At 45.3% G+C, this 19,575-nt stretch overlaps 1 protein-coding gene across 3 annotated transcripts in view; it reads left to right on the top strand.

Annotated features, from left to right (window-relative positions):
- Positions 1 to 19,575, top strand: part of TWF2 (twinfilin actin binding protein 2) — a 64,929-nt gene that overhangs the window by 34,886 nt on the left and 10,468 nt on the right. The window contains exons 3-7 of one of the 3 annotated variants that reach the window (XM_081847409.1): positions 217 to 395; positions 3,562 to 3,657; positions 6,269 to 6,373; positions 11,110 to 11,124; positions 15,957 to 15,989. In XM_081847409.1, the coding sequence (XP_081703535.1) occupies positions 217 to 395; positions 3,562 to 3,657; positions 6,269 to 6,373; positions 11,110 to 11,124; positions 15,957 to 15,989 (428 nt within the window). The remainder of the gene's footprint in view (positions 1 to 216; positions 396 to 3,561; positions 3,658 to 6,268; positions 6,374 to 11,109; positions 11,125 to 15,956; positions 15,990 to 19,575) is intronic. The other 2 variants (XM_081847410.1, XM_081847411.1) reach the window with 2 other exon arrangements.

The following is a 19,575-nucleotide window of genomic DNA, read 5'->3' on the forward strand; positions in this document are numbered from 1 at the left end:
GGCTTGCATGGCTGAGATGTATACAGCCCACTGTACAAAGACAAAGGCTCTGCCCACCACTGTACTGCAACCTCCAGAAAGTTGCCTGCATGTGGTTCTGGGGCTGCAGAAGGTTCCCTTAGCCCTGGTTGTAAATGACCCGTGCTGCGTTTAAGTGCCGCATCTTTTTGCTGACAGTTCTTTCGTTTTCTCTGCCCCGCCCCCTCCAACTTGCAGAGCAGTTGGTGCTTGGAGCCTACAAAGAACTGTCTCGACGTTGGGATAAGGACTACGACTCCTTTGTGCTGCCGCTGCTGGATGAGCTGCAGCCATGCTACATCCTCTACCGCCTGGACACCCAGAATGCACAGGGCTATGAGTGGCTCTTCATCTCCTGGTCTCCTGACAACTCTCCTGTAAGCCTCTGCTTTTCTCCTAGGGCTCAGAGCTGAAGTGGCATGGGTAGCTGGTTTATGCAGTGGGTTGTAAGTGAAAAGGTAGGTCCTTTTCCCTGCTGGGAAGAGGATTGTGCAGCCAATGCAAGACTGAACACGGTCCTTCCGCCCACCAGCTGACGTCACCAGTGATGGGCAGGTGGGCACAGTTTGGGGAACATGGCCTAGAGGGCTGCGATCAGCCCACAGGCCAGGGGTTCCCTACCCCTGGTTTAATATCATGTGAAAATTGGAGGTGATTCTTTCTCACCATGTTTAGGCATTCATTCAAAACAGACTTCAAAGAACAGTCAAATGGACCATCACTTGATAAAAAAAACCCCTACAAACAGAGATGATAACCTTAGGGACTTAACGTATCCTATTGTTTCATCATATAATATTTCTGTGGACAAGGGTAAATATGGAGGGTTGTACTTATCTATTGCCATTTACACATTCTTGCATTCCCAGGCATTTGTGTTGTGAACTACTCTGAAAGAATCTTGCAGAATTCTTGCTCCTATAATCTCTGCTCTTATTAGACTAGCATGCCATCTGGAGGCCAACAGAGGCAATGTTTTAACATGGCTTGTCATTTCTGTGAGAAGTGCTCCCATTCTTTTTCCCTAGCTCTTTCCCAGATCACCCCAGGTTTCTTTAAAGGATCATCAGCTAAATCAGTGGAAACATTCTCCCCTGTTTATGTATTGAATGCATTTCTATGCCACCCTTCATCAAAAAGTCATTACAGGGCAGGTTACAATAAAAATTGGTAAAAACACAATTTGTACACTTAAGCCAACAATTTAAACACCAGAGCCAGCTGAAATAAGACAGCCTTTTAAAAACACCTGTTTGCAAAACTCCACCTAAAAGCTCACTCCCCTACAAAAGCCTGGGGTGAATAGGTATGTTTTTAGACGGTGGCAGAAAGCAAGGTACGTATGGTGGCACCAGCCATATCTCAAGAGGGAAGGAGTTCCACAGTTGCTGAAGAAGTAACACCACAAGTAAAGCCCTGACCCTGGTCACCACACACACAAGGAAGGGCAATATAAACAAATAAAACACAGACCACACATTACTCTAAAATTGTTTTTGCATAGTTAAAACCTTCGATGGCTAGAATATGGAGGGGTTGTGTGGAGATTGACACCACCAGAATTCTGACTATAGTTAGCTGAAGGGGAACATATGGCACCCATGTTTAAATCGGCACCCGTGTTTAAATCACCACCTCGTTACATTTTCTATGAAAGTGAAGTTGATAAATATTATAATAATACAAAATCATAAAACTCCTAAATCATCCTCTCCCAACCTGTGGCCTTCAGATGTTGTTGGACTCCAGTTCCCATCAGACCCAGACAGCATAGATTAGATTAGATAAATTTATTGTCATTGTCCGTATATACACAGTATACACAACAACGAAAATCAAACACCCAAGACCGGATTCACATACACATTTGCACGTATCTCCAACACTCTCATCCTATTGGAGCATAGGGATGATGGGAGCTGGAGTCCAGCAACATCTAAGGGGGCCTCAGGTTGGGGAAGGTTGCTGTGAATCCTTGGGGCTCCCATATGAATTTGCCTGTATTTTGAGATTTTCCGTGGAGGTTCTGATCTGGAGCCTTTTCTTCTCTTCAGTGTAGTGTATGGTTACTCTCTGGAACAAGGTCTTTTTAACAGTGGCACCAAAAATGTTGCCAGAATTGTGGAACTCCTTCCTGGGAAGTTTTACTGTGCTAACATTTAGACAGGCAGCAAAGGAGGTGCTTTTTTCAGAAGGTCTGCAGGACTGAGTTTGAGGGAATACAATAGGTGTGTCCTGCTGACTATCTTTTTACCATTTAACTAATGAGTTACTAATTTTCTTCTGTTCTGCTTGTGGCATTTTGCCTTATTCATAGTTTAAAAAATATTTGGATTTTAAATTTGAGCTGCTTTGAAGATTTTTATTTTTAATTCAAATGGCAGAGTGTAAATATTTTTATATTGAAAAACAGTACGTATATTTCTGTGTCTTACCTGTGCTAACAGCATTCATACATAGCCACCAACAGTATGAGAGAGGGTCAAGGGATTTTTTCCCCTCGGCCGGGGGTGGAGGTTAACCCAAGTATCAATAAACTTGAATATTTCACCCAGTTATTAAAACATAAAACCCTGCTAGCTGTGAAGGCAGTTAAGGTAAAAAGGTTACAGTAATAGGAACAATAGTTGCTAACCATCCCCCAAGTCCTGATGTTGAACTCTGTGATAAGATCATCCATAATACCTCCTGGGGAATAGCTGCCAGTTCAATTGACTCTGTGTAATTGCTTATATTGGCAGCCCTATAGATTTTATACTTGCAAGCCCTCACATGGTTGACTTTCTAGTCTGTCTGAATGTATTTTGGAACAGTAGTTTGAAGATGGCTATCTAAAAATATTAGCAAGGGGACATATTCCTTAATAAAGAATGTGCTCAGAACCCACAAATGTAAAACCCTGCAGTTACAGCATTCCATGACCATTGTAATTGGGAGACTACTGCATTGTGCTCTATGTGGGGCTACCTTTGAAAGTTACTTGGAAACTACAACTCATACAGAGTGCGGCAGCTAGACTATTGACTGGGAGCGGCAGCCAGGACCATATAACACCAATCCTAAAGGATCTTCACTGGCTCCCAGTACATTTCCAAGTACAATTCAAAGTGTTGGTGCTGACCTTTAAAGCCCTAAATGGCCTCGGCACTGTATGCCTAAAGGAGCATCTCCACCCTCATCGTTCAGCCTGGACACCAACGTCCATTTCTGAGGGCCTTCTGGCGGTTCCCTCATTGTGAGCTGTGAAGTTAAAGGGAACCAGGCAGAGGGCCTTTTCGGTAGTGGTGCCTGTCAGATGTCAGACAGATAATTCAGTATATGACTTTTAGAAGACATCTGAAGGCAGCCCTGTTTAGGGAAGTTTTTAATGGCCAATGTTTTATTGTTTTTAATATTGTGTTGGGAGCCACCCAGAGTTGTCTGATAGGCGGCTTCTTCTTCTTCTTCTTCTTCTTCTTCTTCTTCTTCTTCTTCTTCTTCTTATGTTTTCATAGTCATGGAGTGACTTGTCCTTGTCACTGATGTTTCTCTCTGTATGTCCAGGTTAGACTGAAGATGCTCTATGCAGCAACCAGAGCAACAGTGAAGAAAGAGTTTGGAGGAGGACATGTGAAGGACGAGCTCTTTGGAACAGTTAAGGTACGGCAATATGCAGCAGGGCCGTCAGGAAGAGCCTTAGCCATTGTTGTCTTGTACCGTGTTGCTCAGAACCTTACATCTAGAAGGCAGGCATTTTTCTGGGTCAATTTAACCCCCTCTCCCACACCCCCTTTGAGTAGTTTTTGGGTATTTAAGGCAGAAGAAAATCAAGTGTGTTAATAGTAATAATAAAAGCTTTCTGGGAAACTGGAAGATAAAGCTATCAGTGGCTACTAGCCATGATGGCTGTGTTTGACCTCCACTGTTATCATCTTTTTTTATTATTATTTGAATGCCGCCTTTCCACAGTTAAAAAAAACAATGCTCAAGGCGGCTTACAGCATAACAAGATTTACATAATTACAAAAGTCATAAACAATAAATAAACCACATAAAAAAAAATTCACAACCAAATGGGAAACAATTTCCACAAAAATCAAAATCTAAAACTAAGAATACACCATTCATATCAGAGTTTAAAATGACATAGGTAAAAAAAACCTATGGCGGTATTCCTCTGGCAGAGGTAGGGAGAGCGCTGTTGCTCTCATGTCCTGCTTTTGGGCTTCCCATGGGCATCAAGGTAGCTACTGTGTGAACAGGATGATGGACCTTTGGCCTGATACAACAGGTTTCTTAAGTTCTTAAACTAACTGAGATTGTCAGTGTTTACCATTTCCCCCCACCACAGATTTATTTAATTTGTGATGATTATTATTTTTAATCCTTTTGGATCCACACTTGCTGAGGGTCAGAGTTTGGGCTGTATGGTCTTCATTAAGGCCCTGTCTCTACCTTTCCTCTCCATAATTAGAGCAGTACTCCTAGGTGGATGGATAGATGGATGAAAGACAGAAAGGAAAGGAGGTGCATAGGCTTAACATCAAGTTTGAGCACTTCCTTTTGTGTGGGTGTACTGATATGAAACTTGGGTAGTCCATGATTCTACACACGATGCAATAGCCAACCCTGGTTTGCTAGCCATGGTTTTCATGGCACTGTGGCTTTCTAGGAAAGCACCATAAGGTGGCAGCATTGCTCATGAAATGAGATCACACTATATTGCGTGGGAGGAATCTTGCGTTTTTGTTTGTCTGCAACTTTCAGTAGTTATATCTAACTGTGAAATCCTCAAGACATGCCTGTCATTTGACAGAAAATCTAATATTAAGCCCAGTGTACTTGACCAGCTAACATTGGACAAGTTCCTCTCAGTGGTGGCATATTTATTCTTTTAAGCTATGCCTTTTACATTGAAAACATTGTGATTCTATGCTGTTAACCAGTTTGAGCATTGGCTGGTACCCATGCCTCCAGAAGCAGAGTCGAACTTGTATGGGCTTTTTGCCAACACCTGCAATCTTCTTTGGGTGGAGGAGTCTCTGCGGTTGGCCACAGGGAAGAACTGGAAAGCTTTTGCTTCCATTTTTCTCTAAGCGCAGCCTAGCATTAGGTCTGAACCTGGGCAAACAGCAGGTTGATTTTAACTGTGGTTTGCTCCAAATAAAACCAGCTTGATGAACCATGGTTTATTAAGCTGGCTTGTTTTAGAAAGCCATAGTTAAGTTGAACCACCATTTAGATTTCTATGCTTACCCTGGTTAATCAAGAACAGATGTTTCTGCACTTTTTCTCATGGATGCTCTGCGGGGGGGGGGGGGGAGAACACATGTGCCAGTGACTTGCACAGGCTCAGTCTTGTTGCACCACACCATGGTCCAGCATTTCATACAAATGCATTCCATGCCCTTGTTTCTGAATCGTAGTGAAACTGACCGAAGAACTCCTTTCCAGTAGCAGCTGTCAGGGCAGGGCGACATTGTTTACCTGACTTCTCAGTGGCTCATGGCGCTGCCAATTACTGAGAAGTGGAGAGCTCTGTGTAGGGGCAGTGGCCGGAGCATTGGGTCGACTCCACTGCTGCAGCCGCACTGTGCTGAGCTACCTGCTTCCTTGCCCCTCTTCTCTCAGTAACCAGGCGTCATGCACAGATTTGGGAAGCCAGGTAAGCAACACTATCCTGCCTTCACCACCTGCCAGCCACTACTGCTCCTTTTTCTTTCATCAGTTAGCAGGGTCAGCAAACTTTTTCAGCAGGGGGCCAGTCCACTGTCCCTCAGACCTTGTGGGGGGCCGGACTATATTTTGGAAAAAAATATGAATGAATTCCTATGCTCCACAAATAACCCAGAGATGCATTTTAAATAAAAGGACACATTCTACTCATGTAAAAACACGCTGATTCCCAGACCGTTCGTGGGCCGGATTGAGAAGGCGATTGGGCCGCATCTGGCCCCTGGGCCTTAGTTTGCCTACCCATGAGTTAATGCATTAACTCATGTTGGAAATAGGTGATGTCCCCTTTTAGCAATGTGTGCTATGCTGCAGTTTTAAATGAGAGCTTGTCAAGAGTGTTGATGCTAACAGTGAGTTGCTATTCCTGGCCCTGCACAACAAAGCCAGCTGATAGCATTGACTGGAGTTGCCTTTGTGTGTAAGCTTATGGGCTGCCTGACCTATGTAGCCCATAAGAAAATGTGCCCCCGTTCATCTCTGTTGTCCTTTGAACCATATCTGTGGCTGCTACATCACCACCTCTGTCTGACTACAGGAAGACATCTCGCTCAGTGGTTACCAGAAGCACGTGTCGTCCTACTCTGCTCCGGCTCCTCTGACTGCAGCTGAACAAGAGCTCCAGCAGATCCGCATCAATGAGGTGAGAGGCAGCACATCGTGGCACTGATCCAAACGATTGCTTGGTGATCCTGCCCAGCTAATCATGGTTTTCCTTTGGCACTATTGTGCCTCATAGAGCAAGCAGAACGACTTCCAGTGTGCATTCTGTTAGACTGAGGGATAAAGACTTGTTACTGGTGGCAGAGAGGGGTGGCCATAACAGTGTCCCCTCCACCACCACCTCGCTTTGGGCTGTGCACACTGGCTAAGGAAACTGAAAATTTGCAATACGTATTGGTTGGAAAGCTTCTCAAGGCACAAACTACTATGGGTATAGTTTCTCCTCCCGGCCTCCAAATTTCCATTCCTGTGCCATTTCCCCCTTGCAGAGTCTGTTTCTGCAGTTTCTCCTTATCTGCTTCATGCCTCGCTGTTGTGTTTTCTCAGCTGCCCACCTTTGTTGGTCCCAGACCATAGCCATATGGGGAGATGAATCCGTGCCCCCACCCAGTGCAGTTTCCGTCACAGGCGCTGTCCAGTAGGAGCTTTGCAACCACTGTGCAGCCAAATTCTACACAGCAATCATGTCAGCACTAATTTAGGGCACAGCATTTAATCTGCCTGAACCAAACATGGGACAAGTGTGCTCCTGTAGCTTTCCGATGGCTTTCTGGGTTTATTCGGCCAAGATCATTTTTGGTAGTCAATCAGTTAATTCTGACTACTCTACTGAGTAGTCTCCCCGTACAGTTGTCCCTTCTCACAGCCATAATGCTGGCATCCTACTCCTGTGGGGTAAGCAGTGAAGAAGGAGAAATTAATCCTGAGAGGGGCAGGGAATTTCTGGCCCTCCAGTTGTTGCAGAATTCCCATGATCTCTGACCATTGGCCATGCTGGCTGGGGCTGATGGGAATTGGAGTCCAACAGCATCTGAAGGGAACAGGTTTCCCCATCTCTGCTTTAAGGCAATCTGAGACCTTCATGGAACTGCGGTTGATATAAATTATCAATTGGTTCAGAGCTGAGGTCCTATTCTGTGCCTGAGAGTGGGGTGTAGAATCAGATAGCCTTCCAAGGTTAAGCAAAAAATGCTATCCAAGTTAAGGTGATGCCACAGCACTTTACAGGGATTTAGAAAGTTATATGGGCCATTACCTTACACAAATGCAGTATCTGTTCAATAATAGAATTCTCACTTTGTATTATTTCATTATCGCCTTCACCATTTGAGTCTTCCATGCATTGTTTTCCATTGCCACTTGCTTCTTTAGTATAATATGTCCATACAGTATACAGACAGTTTTTCTGAACTGACAGGATTTGACTCTTGACAGCTCCAATCTCCCAGCCACAGATGATGGTCAGCTCAAATGGTGATTTAGCAGCTATTGGTGCGGCAGCCAGTGTTGTCGTTTGCACTGACTTAAGCCTTTGGGATGTTATCGTTCTCTCCCAGAAGGGCTAACGCAGAAGCCTGAAAACAGGCAGAAATAAATTGCTTTCAGCTGTTTCTAAAATGAGCTTTTAAGTGCAGTAAGATAAACACTTAAATGTGCGGCAAGCACTTTCCGGGAGACTTAACATTGTGTTTTTATAAAGGTGAGAGTGGGTGGAAAAGGGAAAGCAGGGAAGAGCCAGGAACGCCCTGTCCCCACTGCAGATGAAGGACATGGACTGAGGTGGGGCCAGTGGTTCCCCCCAGGAATAAGCCAGAGGAATGGACAAGAGGTGTTTAAAACAACAACGCCTGCACCACATCAGTGAGATTGAGGGACATGGACTGGGGAAGAGAGTTGGTTTGGAGAAGTCATTTTTTTTTTTTTTTTTGTAAAAAAAGAAAGAAAAAGGTTTCTGTCTGTTAAAAAGCAGAGAATTAGAGTGGGTGGAATACATGGGAAGGCAGGGAGGATGGCAAAGGAACACTTGCTTTGGAGTCGAGGGAGGGAGGATGTGGAAGAACTACCCCAAAAATGGATTCTCTCTAAATTCAGTTTCGTTAAGTCAGGTCTCCCAAATTCCTCTGCATTTGTTTCCGTCTTTAAGCTTCTGTCATGGTCTAAATTTAAATCATTAAAAAAATTATACCTTTTGCTCGGTGTTAGGAGTGCAAGAGAAGCACCAAATTGTATCGTGTTTTGCTGGAAACGCTGAAAAGGATTTGCTGTTCTGGGGGATGTTACTTGGATTGACGTTCAGCTGGTGTGGACTGGAAAAAACCAATGCAGAATAATTTCTCCCTCCCTAAACTTAGTGCTCCAAATAGTGACTTATTTCTTGTCTGTGTTACTTGTTTGCCACACCCCCTCAGTATCTGTACTAACCACGTAGAGGATTGGGATGCTAATAGTTGGGTAGCAATCTTGCCTCTAAGTTAGAGGTGGGGGTGTGCATTTTAGGCACCAAACATACAAATGTCCCTCCCTCCCACCCATTTTTCTCTAATAATCAGAGTTTACCTAGAGCTTCGTGTGTACCTGATTTCAACGTTCTGTATGTTGGGAAAGTTCCATAAATATTGAAACCAAATGTCATTTTATGTAGACTACTGGAGCTTGCACTAAATGTTGCGGTGTGGAGTGAGCCTTTCTAGTCACACGCTCTCTCAAGGCACTCCACTCCACCCTCGCTGCCCCCAGTATTCTGTCTACCCACCCCCCCTCCACATAGTCGGAGTAAGCATTCCAGCTGACTAAGCATGCATAATCTTGTTTAGGGATTTCCCTAGCAAGGGTTTCCTTCCCACCACCAAATATTTTGTCATTCTGCAAACTTTTCCCCAAGCCCACTGATGTTTCTCTCTTGAGCTTGGAGAAATTGAGATCGCTCACAGTATATGCAGATAGCATCCGCAGCAAAGTGTTGCAGCGTGGAACGATGCTGGCCGTGCCATTCCCCTCCCTCTTCTCCCCTAGTTCCTTTCCCTCCTCTCCCCCATTCCATGGCCACTGAGCGTGTTTAGTTTTCATTGGGCTGTTTTTTGAGATTCACTTCCCCGCTTAAGTTTTGCACCCTTTTTTGTACATTTGCAAACTTTTGGGGTTCACCCAGACCTGATGTTAGGTCCTTTTTTGTGCATAGATGGGGTTGTTTTGGCTGCATAAGGACTGACACTCAGAGAATGGATAAATCTGATCAACTCCACACAACTTAGAGTTTGCCATTTTAAAAAATGCAGCTCACCCCAGCAGTTCCTGCCTTCCTCGATCCTTGTCTTTGCCCTGCCCATTACACTTCCACATATTGCAGAAGGCAATATCTTCAAGTATGTGCAGAAGACCATTATTTCACCACCATTCCATCACAACCAGCCCCCTAACATATCAGACCCATGTACAAAAGATACAGCCCTACAGCCTCTTTCTGCCCACCCACCTCTCATTTCCTTGTTCAGCAAGTCAGTCGAAATTATCCCAGCCCAGTTATCCCCTCTTGTTCTGCACCCTTCTCTGAATATGCATGTCGATATTTCTGCTGACAGGCGCCCAGCTCTGCCTCTGCCCATCGCCATCCCTGCACGGCTGAGTTGTTAGGACAGAGAGTCCTTCTCTGTTCAGAGCTTCTTTTTCCTGGGTCAGCGTGCAGGGCCTCTGTTGTCACTGTGGCAGGAGAGATGTCAGAATTGGTTATCACCGGTGAAAGCCTAAACAGTGGCATCTCTCCCTGCCTCCCTCACATCTCCTGACAACACAGAGAGAGTACTTTGTAGACAGAATTCGTCTGCGATGGCAACTGTTCGTGCTCCTGGTTGGATGCCATAATGCGCAAACAGAAGTAAATGAATTTTCCCTGGTCAGGCAGATACATTCTCTCTGTCCCCTTGTCCTGGGACACTCCAGAGTCTCCTGTCAGCGTCAGAGGGATCAACGCCATCCTCAGCAGTTTCCACCTCCCAGACTGTTGCCCAGCTTGAGGGGGTCACGGGGGGAAGGGGCCTTCTATTAGTGGAGGGGACACCAACTGGATGCAACCCACAAGGAGCTGCTTGGTACAGAGTTGAGGCATTGCTCCGTTTTGCCTAGCGAGTCCTTGCAGCTTCTCTCCCAGCTCTTGAGCCAAGGTCTCTGCTGACCCTCTATTCGAGAGAGGAATTGAGCTTGGGAGCTTATGCGCTGTGCTGCACCACATGCTCTCCGTTTGGAAAGACATTCATGCTGGTGGCCCAACTGTAAGGACAAGATATTGTTTAAAGCATCCACATTTCTGGGCTGTGGGGATCAGAAGCTCTGATTCCATCCTCCCAGTTTTCCATTTTGGAACTGATGCTACAAAGCCAAGGGACAGTTCTCTTAAATCCCTCCTATCATGCTCCATTTTGCCCCTTTTTTTCTAGCACTGCCAAGGATTTATTGCACCCTTGTCAAGGTGCAGGGATTGTCCCATCCAGCAAGCACTCGGGTATCATTGCCTCCTGATGCATGTTAGTGGGTGGAGATGCCTCTCATTAAGGACAATTCTTGCCTTGCTGCTTAATGAGACAACAGCTATGTAACTCTGCTCTGGAATGGATTTTCAGTCCAGAAACCAAGTCTCCTGTTATTCCTTAACTTGTTATTACAGAAGACAGCACTTCTGAGCACATACAGAACATCTCTCTCTTGCCACTGTGCCATCACAACTGGCCTAAGAGGTGCCTGGGTAGAAAGCCCAGGTCCAGGCAGGCTTGTGCCTTCTGTCTTGTTTTACAGAAGTAGCAATGTTCTTGTTCAGAGTTGCCTTGCTACGAGCCTTATTTTAGTTTTGTTTGATTTAAGCTGCTTTTTGCCTGTGTCTTGCAGGGTAAAACAGCCCAGGTAAGTGCTTTTTGTTGCTTGCTTTCTATCATTTCTCTGTATTTCCAATTTCCTTGAGTGAAGGGCAGAGCTCTGACGACAAAAGCCTGAAATACGTATTAGTACTGGTATCTTTTCCATAGGCTCAAGTACTAGTGACGCACACACAGAGAGAGGTTTAACTGGGCAATCTTTGTATCTCAAGGTGCTAGCATCATGTTAGGCATTTAACATGTAAGGGCCCATCCCTGTCCCCGGCTTCGCTAAGCCCTTTAAAACTTAAGATTGCCCCTTTCTCCCTCTGCCTTAGTTTTCAAGTGCCCTTGGCATGTCAAAGTAGACTGAGGGGCAGAATTTATTAGACTCGACAATTAGGTAAAGAACGCTAGCAGATCCCCATTGATAAGCCTCTGCTAGCCTTGACCTGTTTGTTTACTGGAGGCAAATGGCTGGTGATAACAGTTCTGGACCAGTAGGGAAAATGGCACACGTTATTGACTGCAAGTTTCATAATCAAGCAGTGGATTTTAGCTGGTGCTAGAAGGGGGGCTCTGCTTCTTTAAAGGGTGGTGGTGGAAATCAGTGTGCTGTGAGTTGTATTTCTTCCATACTTGCCTTTCTGTGCCTAATGCATGAGTGCCTGTTTGTGCAGTGCTTCTGTGCTCTTTCACCCCAAGAGAGAGGTTGCTGAGTGTTTGGAGTGTTGCTTTTCTGTGACTTGCCTGACTTCCCAGGACGGCATTCAGGTGGCCCATTAGGCACATCTCGGCGTTTCTTTCCCAACCTTCTAGTGTTCAGGTTGAATGCTCTCAAAACTAGTTTTGTTCTTTTCAAAAGCTCTCTGTCGTAGTACTCTGTCATGTTCTTGCATCAGAGTCACATCAGTGTTGGAAAAGCAAGCTGTGTAAGTAGCCTAAAAGAAATGGGACAATTTAACAGACCACCCTGTGCATGTTTACTCAGAACTAAGTCCCTTTGAGTTCACTAAAAACTTGCTCCCAGGTTTTATTCTTAATATCCCTTCATCCCTGTGCAGCAAAAAAGGCGTCAGTCTTCTTGCGTAAGATCGTTTTGGCTGTGCATGGCTGTTTGCCCATGTGAAATGCTTGAAGGCCAAATCCTTTTGCACTCCTGTTCTTCAAATCCAAAGGACGTTAAGAGGGTTCCCCCCCACACACATCACTTTTAAATATAATACAAATTTCAAAGGTTTTGAAAGCAGTAGTAAATCACAAATTAGAAGTGCCCATGGATCATAGGAGCCAACTCCTAGAGACCAAGGTACCTTTGCACACCCCTCTAATAAAATAATTGAGGGGGCCATCCCCCAAAAGTTGATGGGCACTGCCATTCAGATGGTGGGCATGTATCGTGTTTTGTGATCAGTTATGTGGTGTGAGGCTTAGCTCCCCCCCTCCCCCCCGCCAAATATTTCATTCAAGTTGGCACCCCTGCCTTCCATAGGATGGATTTGGTTAAAATCAGTACTATTTTTTATCAAAAAAGAGGTGCTGGAACTCACCATGAATGCCTCCTTCTTTCTCTTAGAATGGCAATGGCACCCACCTGAGAGGTGCTGAAACTGCGTTCTGCCAAGTTCACTCTGGAAAAAAAGCTGAGGTTAAAATGCATCATAGAGAAAGCTGTGAGGTTTTCATGGGATCATTCTCTACAATGAATATATGAAAACTCTATGTAGTATCTAAAAACCGTTTTGAATGACGGCTGTGTGTTCACATGCACTAGAATGTGCATGCCCGGTTGGAAAGTTTTTGAATGCGGCCACCATTGAAATGTTCTACTCTGTATAATAAATCATTTGGCAATTATGACAATTATATCACTTTAAAACATTTGTTAATTTGGAGAGGCATAGAAATAAAAATGGGGACTTCAATGTGTGTGTCAAGGCAAGTGTGCAAGGTATTTGGAGTGTGGCACGCAGTACTGGACGGTGTCTCTGAAATGGCAGTAATTTGTGTTAGTTCAGAAATACCCAAGAGTGAGTGCGAAGACTTCAGTCGTATACCTTGTTCAATAGAGTTAGAAAAAATGGGCTGTCAAATAATCCAAATGTTACACCAGTGCAGATTTCCTTCTGAAATCTTGGGTGTAAAGGTGCTACTGACTCTTTTGGGGAGGCAATATTTTGTGCTTTTAGTGCATACCATTAAGATTACTCTGATTGTGGATGTTTACCAAAGTAGAGAAATGACTGATACCATATTCGGCTGAGTTCCAAGGGCAGGCTTAAGACTTGGGAATTTTCGGACTTTCAGCATTAAACCCTTCCATCTTATTCTGGTTTCTTGTAACAGAACATAAAAATGCACTTGAAAGTTCTTTAGCCCATCTGAAACCTGCATAGTTCTTTAGCTCAAATTAACATAGGAGTGATTTCTTAAGACAGAATTGTAGTTTCTCTTAGAACTTTTTATTGCAATGTTTATCTTCAGAGACAGAGAGAGAACAGTTTAGCATTTCCTTTTCAGGGTCCAAGGCTGCAACCCTGGTTGTATGTCCCACCAAAGTCAATAGGGCTTTCTTCTGAGTAGACATACCGTATTTTTCGCACCATAACACTCACTTTTTTCCGCCTAGAAAGTAATGGGAAATGTCTGTGCGTGTTATGGAGCGAATGCCTACGGATGGCGGGGGGATCTGCTGCAGTCAGCAGAGGATCCATGGTTCCCCTTCCTTCCCTCCTCCGTGGCTCGCTTTGAAACAGCAAAGCGGGAGAAGAGCCGCTGAGTGGGGAGGAGAGAGGGACAGAGAGCCTGCTTCTGCAAAGGAGCAAAGCGGGAGAGGAGAGGAGCCGCTTACACGAGTCCGGAGCTGTTTTTTTCAGTGAGCCAGGGAGGAGGGAGAGAACAGCTCGCTAAATAGCAGCAAATTTTTTCGCAAGCAGGCTCTCTGTCCCTTCTCCTCCCCACTCAGCTGGCTAAATAGTAGCAAAGTTTTTCAGCGAGCCGGGAGGAGGGAGCTGTTTTTTTCAGCGAGCTGGGGAGGAGGGAGAGAATAGCTCGCTAAATAGCAGCAAATTTTTTCGCAAGCAGGCTCTCTGTCCCTTCTCCTCCCCACTCAGCGGGCTAAATAGCAGCAAAGTTTTTCAGCGAGCTGGGGAAGAGGGAGAGAAGCAGAGCCTTTAAAGGAGCAAAGCGGAAGAGGAGAGGAGCCTTCTCTTATACCCCTCTTCTGCATTATTAACAGCATCCTTCTCCACCCACCCCACGCGTGCACCTTGTCCCTTGAGTGCTTTTCCTTCCCTCCCCACTTAAAACGTGGTTACAAAGCACGGATCCACATGGATCCTCAGGATTTTTGCACTGGGTCACCCCAAATTCACCATCAGATCACATAGCATGTCCATGGCTACAGCTTGCACCAAAAAAATCACACACCCACTGTTGCCTGGGGCCGCAGTGGTGCAAAAACGTGGTTACAAAGCACGGATCCACATGGATCCTCAAGATTTTTGCATTGGGCTACCCCAAATTCACCGTCAGATCACATGTCTGTGGCCACAGCATGAACCACAAAAATCATACATCCACTGTTTCGTTTAGAATATTTTTTTTCTTGTTTTCCTCCTCTAAAAACTATGTGCGTGTTATGGTCGGGTGCGTGTTATGGTGCGAAAAATACGGTACATAGGATCACACTGTGAACAACTAGGGGCCCAAACCAGCCACCCATTCACCCGCTTGCCATACTAGATGTGAAATGTGTCTGGAGAAAGTAGCATTTATGGTAACAAAAGTTGCTGGCAGATTTCTTTTTAGGAGATGGAGGTTGATGCGCTGACCCATAGTCCATGTCTCCGTTCAGGAAAACTGGCTGATGCTCAGGGTCATGTTGCCTCGAAAAACATTGTTCTGTCAATAAATGCTGTCGCTTGAACCAAGTGGGCCTCTTCGTTCCACTGCAGAGTCTGTGACTGACAGGTGGTTCTGAACCCTAAAGCACGATGGCTTCGCTTATTCAATTTAAGTCAGTACTTTATTGTACTGTGCTAGTCCACAAGTCAGTATATCAAACATGGTCTTCTTTGGAAATTATCCAAAAAGTAGATCCCAGTGTTTTCCATTGCAGGTTAACCACATCTTATCTGTTATGGAAGATTCTAAACCAACTGCAACCTGTGGTTTATGATCCTGACTTGTTCTGTAACTGGTAAACATAGTTTCTTGGATCAGAGGAAACATGAAACTGTGGTTAAGTAGAGACTTCCTGGTTAATTGTAGTCCATTCACAGGGACGAGCAAAGTGCTGTGTGCATGGCCAAAAGGCTCATTATTTTTTAATTTGTTCTTTGTGTCTTTCTTCAATGATACCTTTTCCCCCAAAGAAACAATATAACAAAACAAAGTATAGGTTACTGAAGGCCTGAAAATACCATACACATATTATAAGCAAAACCAAACATTATCATTAATTTAAGAGAGTTATTCATGGAATTAGCAATTATAATATGTTCATATAGCAATCAAGTCCTTTCAATAATATTGTTATTAAGCCAAATAAGATAATCTGAATGTGGCCATTCTGTATTTTGCTTTCTTCTTCATCTTCTCTGCATATTTCTGTATGAAGGAATTGTGTGGCATTCCTTCTAGTTTTTGTGAAATTAACCCTGTGTGAATGAACTCCATTAGAAGGCCTGTGGTAAATGCATGAAACTATTTTACTGTCTTGTGCACAATGTCAGGGTTTGCTAAAACGTTTAGATACCGCAAAGACTTTCTTTAGCGTGGCTCAAACTCTGATCCATTTCTGTATTGGTGAACCTCCTTTCTGGAGGGCTTTAGTACAGAGCTAACCTTGTTGCCATTTTGTTTTGCATGTGCTCCAAGGATCTTCATTCCCTGGCCTCCAGCAGTGAGATGGTAGGCCCTTGTCTTCCTCAAAGTCTATTTCACTTTTTTTGGTGACAATTCCCCAATACACTGTATATAGCATTATCCATTGTCCTCTACAATGAACTGTTTTCTCAAATGGTTCTGCATTTATTTGCTGTTCCTGTTTCTTCTCTTCACATGCCCTCAGTACGTACCGTATTTTTCGCCCTATAGGACGCACTTTTTCCCTTCAAAAAATGAAGGGGAAATGTGTGTGTGTCCTATGGGGCGAATGCAGGCTTTCGCTGAAGCCTGGAGAGCGAGAGGGGTCGGTGCGCACAGACCCCTCTCGCTCTCCAGGCTTCGCGGACCTCTCCACAAGCAGCGGAGCGCTACCCCTGCTTGCGGAGAGGTGCCTGCATGCCGAAGCTTGCGCGCGCTGAGCTCAGCGCGTCCAGGCTTCGCGGACCTCTCCGCAAGCAGCGGGAGCCAGCCCTGGGCTCCCACGGCTTGCAGAGAGCTGCCTGTTTGGGGACTGGGGTCGGGGGAAGCTCGGGCCTCCCCCGCCCCAGCCCCACGCCTGGGGGGGAAATAATTTCCCCCCCTTTATTTCCCCCCAAAAAAACTAGGTGCGCTTTATGGGACGGTGCGTCCTATAGGGCGAAAAATACGGTACTCAGATTCCCAGGAGTCTTACACTGAGAAGATGGTAGGCTTGGTGATGTGTGTTCCTCCTCCCTCACAGTTATGTTTTCCTTATGGAGCTCCTTCTCTTGCATGTGCCAACTCTCACCTCAAGCTCAAAGCCTCTTTTTAAGAGGAAGAGCTACTGTCGTTCTATAGAAGCCACTTCACCCAGCAGCTTGTAATGCAACCATTTTCAGAAATAGTAAACACTTATTGCCTCCTTCCTGCCTCAGCAGTGTGTTGAGTTAATCCATTGTAGTCCCTCATGGTGTGGTGAGAAGTTCCAGTCTCAAGTCAGCCAACGTCTCTTCAGGCATGCCACCCCCACCCCCCTCTCTGTGCCTCTGTTTCTCTCTCCAAATGCCTTATTGGGGTTTCCTAAACATTACTGATGCAATCTTTGTGGAGCACAGAGCAATGTAAATACTGAAATATAAATTAGCCTCATTAAAATATTTTGTAAACCTTGAGTTTTCCCCAAGCCTGTTGACACTCCCCCCTTGTGCATGGATGTTGCCATGTTGGGTATATATAAGATTGACAGTCGTGGAATTAATTTATCATTTAACTATAGAGTAATTTGGGGGGTGGGGAGGTCAGGAATCAGTGGGACTCTAGGGCTTCCTTATTTCTCAGCCTGCTGGCTCTCTTTTGTGCCATTGCAAGAAGGTGATGGCTAAAGAGTCTTTTTAGCCTTTGTTTTTATTACCTTACATTTAAAGTAAGTACAAACTCACTTCTGAGCTACCAAGTATCATAGTAAGTTACCTAGTTTGTTTATTCATTTGATTGTATTTATAGTCCATTTTACTTCAAGCACCTCAAAAGTAGTATACATAGTCTTCACCCCAACGCGAACTACCGTATTTTTCGCTCTATAACACGCACCTGACCATAACACACACATTGTTTTTAGAGGAGGAAAACAAGGGAAAAAACATTCTGAATGAAACAGTGGATGTATCATTTTTGGGCTTCATGCTGTGGCCACAGACATGTGATCTGATGGTGAATTTGGGGTGACCCAATGCCAAAATCCTGAGAATTCCTGTGGATCCATGCTTTGTAACCACGTTTTTGCACCATTGCAGCCCCAGGCAACAGTGGGTGCGTGATTTTTTTGGTGCAGGCTGTAGCCATGGACATGCTATGTGATCTGATGGTGAATTTGGGGTGACCCAATGCAAGGATCCTGAGAATCCCTGTGGATCCATGCTTTTTAACCACGTTTTTGCACCATTGCAGCCCCAGGCAACAGTGGGTGCGTGATTTTGGTGGGGCAGGCTGTAGCCATGGACATGCTATGTGATCTGATGGTGAATTTGGGGTGACCCAATGCAAGGATCCTGAGGATCTATGTGGATCTATGCTTTGTAACCACATTTTAAGTGGGGAGCGAAGGAAAAACAAAGAAGGGACATTAGAGGGGTGTGCAGAGAAGCAGCTGGCTAAGAATGCAGGAGAGGGATTTAACCGGTTGGAGGAAAGAAAGGCAAAAGTTTTCCCCCACCCAAGCCAGCCAGCCAGCCAGCCATCTCTCTCTCTCTCTCTCTCTCTCTCTCTCTCTCTCTCTCTCTCCCCCTCCCTCCCTCCCTCCCCCCTCCCTCCTTCCCCCCTCTCTCTCCCCCTCCCCCTCTCTCTCCCTTCCCCCCTCTCTCTCCCTCTCCCCCAGCAGCACCGGAGCTTGCCTGGAGGGGAGGGGCTTTCCCTGCTCTTTGTTCCGTTTCAGCAAACACAGCAACGAAACAGAGGAGGGTGGGCAGTAAGACCCTGAGGCAGAATGCAGGAAAGCAGCCGCTTCCTCTTTTCAGGTTTCGCTTTTCCTTGAAGCGTCGCGATTTGATTTTTGCCTCATTTTTCGGCTCCAGGGACCACACATTCGCTCTATAACACGCACAGACATTTCCCCTTCCTTTTTAGGAGAAAAAATCTGCGTGTTATAGAGGGAAAAATACGGTATATCAAAACTTGTAGAGTAGCGGAGGCGGAGAGATTGTGACTGGCCCCAAATCATGCAGTAACTTTGTGCATGAATGGGAATTTGAACCCTGGGCTCCCAGTCCTATTTCAACACTCTATCCACCATACCACACTGGCTCTCATTTGCTTGGGAATTTTGTTTATACAGTGAAGTGGAGGATATGTGGCTGAATGCCTGTACATTTTCTTGGCTGGTCTTTCCCTGTGAAAGTGGGACAGATTATGTTGCTAGTGCTGCCTTCTTATAATATCAACTGAGAAATTTTCTAGAAAAGGGAATGCTGACCTGAATAGCAAATGGCATTCTTATGCAAGTGCATAATGTGACATTTAGTGTGAGTGTGTATTGTGGGAAGATGTTAATGCTGCCCTCCTGTTGCACTTCTGCACCATGCAGATGTAGGCAAAGCCTTGCAGACACAACCTCAGCCTCTTTGGCTTCCCAGGGCCATTGTCCAACCGAAAGCATTTGGCAACATTTTTGGATGGCGTTCCCTGCCCCCCCATGTTTGACTCTTATTATACTGGTCAACAGAAAAAGTAATTGTGTGCTTTCCATTGAAAAATGGCCACATCCTCTTTGCACACAATATGAAACAAAAACCTACAAGCAACACTCGAAACCACTTCCCCAGCCATTGTGCAATCAGTCACGTACGCTTGCTTGGCCCCACTGAGTGCATGCTCAAGACTGTGGGACTGAAGCCATCATCTTTAAGTTCAGCGGGGGTTTGAAAAGCTGGCTGGTTCCTTCCACCCCCAAAGTCAAGGCAGAACCCATTGCAGAAATTTCACCTCCAAAAAATGGGCATCTGCGCCTAGTGAAGCAGCTCTTCTGTATCTGAGGTGGTATACCTGTTGGCAACATTTCAGACCAGGAGTGGGGAATCTCTTTCAGCCTGAAGACTATGTTACCTTACAGGCAACCTTGGAAGGGTGGGCACATGCCAGTGGTGGGTCAGGCCAG

This window comes from Podarcis erhardii, assembly GCF_964252035.2.
Source record: "Podarcis erhardii genome assembly, chromosome: 2".
NCBI classification, from domain to species: domain Eukaryota; kingdom Metazoa; phylum Chordata; class Lepidosauria; order Squamata; family Lacertidae; genus Podarcis; species Podarcis erhardii.